Source organism: Homarus americanus, unplaced genomic scaffold (assembly GCF_018991925.1).
Source record: "Homarus americanus isolate GMGI-L3 unplaced genomic scaffold, GMGI_Hamer_2.0 scaffold33177, whole genome shotgun sequence".
NCBI classification, from domain to species: domain Eukaryota; kingdom Metazoa; phylum Arthropoda; class Malacostraca; order Decapoda; family Nephropidae; genus Homarus; species Homarus americanus.
In genome coordinates, this window is record NW_024742239.1 from 82,026 (window position 1) to 85,000 (window position 2,975).

At 55.6% G+C, this 2,975-nt stretch overlaps 1 protein-coding gene across 1 annotated transcript; it reads right to left on the reverse strand.

Moving 5' to 3' along the window:
• Positions 1-1,015: 1,015 nt before the first annotated feature.
• LOC121876691 (mucin-2-like) lies at positions 1,016-1,966 on the reverse strand. The gene has a single exon (XM_042382035.1). The coding sequence runs from the start codon at positions 1,964-1,966 to the stop codon at positions 1,016-1,018; it is 951 nt and encodes a 316-aa protein (XP_042237969.1).
• Positions 1,967-2,975: the final 1,009 nt, after the last annotated feature.

Sequence of the window (2,975 nt, forward strand, 5' to 3'; positions counted from 1 at the left end):
CTCCTTCTCTCACTGCCTCCCACCTGGCGACCTCCTTCTCTCCTCCTCCCACCTGGCGACCTCCTTCTCTCCTCCCTCCCACCTGGCGACCTCCTTCTCTCACTCTCTCCCACCTGGTGACCTCCTTCTCTCCTCCCTCCCACCTGGCGACCTCCTTCTCTCACTCCCTCCCACCTGGCGACCTCCTTCTCTCACTCTCTCCCCACCTGGTGATCTCCTTCTCTCACTCCCTCCCACCTGGCGACCTCCTTCTCTCACTCTCTCCCACCTGGCGACCTCCTTCTCTCCTCTCTCCCACCTGGCGACCTCCTTCTCTCCTCTCTCCCACCTGGCGACCTCCTTCTCTCCTCTCTCCCACCTGGCGACCTCCTTCTCTCCTCCTCCCACCTGGTGACCTCCTTCTCTCACTCCCTCCCACCTGGCGACCTCCTTCTCTCACTCCCCCCCCACCTGGCGACCTCCTTCTCTCACTCTCTCCCACCTGGCGAGCCTCCTTCTCTCCCCTCCCACCTGGTGACTCTTCTCTCCTCCCTCCCACCTGGCGACCTCCTTCTCTCACTCCCCCACCTGGTGACCTTCTCTCACTCCCCCACCTGGCGATCTCCTCCTCCCTCCCACCTGGCGACCTCCTTCTCTCCTCCCTCCCACCTGGCGACCTCCTTCTCTCACTCCCTCCCACCTGGCGACCTCCTTCTCTCACTCCCCTCCCACCTGGTGACCTCCTTCTCTCCTCCCTCCCACCTGGTGACCTCCTTCTCTCCTCTCTCCCACCTGGTGACCTCCCTCTCCTCCCTCCCACCTGGTGACCTCCTTCTCTACTCTCTCCCACCTGCTGACCTCCTTCTCCACTCCCTCCCACCTGGTGACCTCCTTCTCTCACTCTCTCCCACCTGTGACCTCCTTCTCTCCTCCCTCCCACCTGGTGACCTCTTGGGGGCCTGACAGGTCAAGGTAAAGTCGTCTAACTGATACACATGACTCCTTTCCTGCACCTCCTGACCTGACGAAGGATACTCTACCTGTTGGCTCCTTCAGGATACCGACCTGGAGAAGGACCTTGTGTATGGGTGTAGAGGGACCTGGTGTACGAGGTGGAGAGGGACCTGGTGTACGAGGTGAAGAGGGACCTTGTGTACAGGTGGAGAGGGACCTGTGTGCAGGGTGGAGAGGGACCTTGTGTATGGGTGGAGGGACCTTGTGTATGGGTGGAGAGGGACCTTGTGTATGGTGGAGAGGGACCTGGTGTACGGGTGAGGGACCTGGTGTGCAGGTGAGAGGGACCTGGTGTACGGGTGGAGAGGGACCTTGTACGGGTGGAGAGGGACCTTGTGTGCAGGTGGAGAGGGACCTTGTGTACGAGTGGAGAGGGGACCTGGTGTACAGGTGGAGAGGGGACCTGGTGTGCAGGTGGAGAGGGACCTTGTGTGCAGTGGAGAGGGACCTGGTGTGCAGAGAGGAACCTTGTGTGCAGTGAAGGACCTGGTGTGCAGGTGGAGGGACCTGTGTACGGAAGGAGAGGGACCTTGTGTACAGGTGGAGAGGACCTTGTGTGGCAGGTGGAGAGGGACCTGGTGTACAGGGTGGAGAGGGACCTTGTGTGCAGGTGGAGAGGGACCTGGTGTGCAGTGGAGGGACCTTGTGTACAGATGGAGGGATCTGGTGTAAGGGTGGAGGGACCTTGTGTACAGGTGGAGGGACCTTTGCAGGTGGAGAGGTCTGGTGTGCGGGTGGAGAGGGACTCTGTGTATGCGGTGGAGGGTCCTTGTGTACAGGTGGAGAGGGACCTTGTACGCAGGTGGAGAGGGACCTTGTGTACAGGTGGAGAGGGACCTTGTGTGCAGGTGGAGAGGGACCTTGTGTGCAGGTGGAGAGGGACCTGGTGTACAGGTGGAAGGGACCTGGTGTACAGGTGGAGAGGGACCTGTGTGCAGGTGGAGAGGGACTTTGTGTACGAGGTGGGGGCCATCTGTAATGAGTGGAGGGACCTTGTGTACTGTGGTGGAGGGGGACCTGGTGTACGGGTGGAGGACCTGGTGTACAGGTGGAGAGGGACCTGTGTTACGGATGGAGAGGGGACGTGGTGTACAGGTGGAGAGGGTCCCTGTGTGGTGGAGAGGACCTTGTGTGCAGGTGGAGAGGGACCTTGTGTGCAGGTGGAGAGGGACCTGGTGTACGGGTGGAAAGGACCTTGTGTGCAGGTGGAGAGGGACCTTGTGTACGGTGGAAGGGACCTTGTGTGCAGGTGGAGAGGGACTTGTGTACGAGGTGGAGAGGGATCTAGTGTACAGGTGGAGGGGACCTTGTGTACGGGTGGAGAGGGACCTTGTGTACAGGTGGAGAGGGACCTTGTGCAGGTGGAGGGACCTTGTGTGTATGCAGGTGGAGAGGGACCTTGTGTACAGGTGGAGAGGGACCTTGTGTACAGGTGGAGAGGGACCTGGTGTACGTTAGTGATGAACACGGCGAAAGATTTCATCAAGATATCGCCATAATGGAGAGAGATATCAGGGACACTTCAGTCCTAACATGATGGGCGACTATTGCTGGACACTGCAACGAAGAAAGCATGTACAAGAAAAGTAAAGTTCAGAAGCACTTTTAGAACTTCATATTTTGTCATTATAAAGGATGTGAACTTATGTTTTTGGTACAATTTTTTATGAGCTTATCTGTGATAGGTTTAAAATTGTATCTTGCATGACGCGATAATGTTACTATATTTACTATTTTTTTATTCTTTAGAAAGTAGGTCTGATGGTAGAATGAAACATTCAATTAATATTCATTAATATGAAATTAGTCATGAAAGCACAGTCACATGAGATAATCTCATCTTTTGCACGACACGTGATGGAATAAATATTTGTACCTATTGATTTTTTTATAAAACCTGGTCTGATAGAACAAAACAAATATCAGATTCGAATTCAGCAATATGAAATTAGTTGTGTGAGCATGATCTCATATGTGAACCA

What these genes read in the sequence shown, in the direction of transcription:
- LOC121876691 (XM_042382035.1), bottom strand. Translation starts at nt 1,966, where the DNA reads ATGGCCCCCACCTCGTACACAAAGTCCCTCTCCACCTGCACACAGGTC.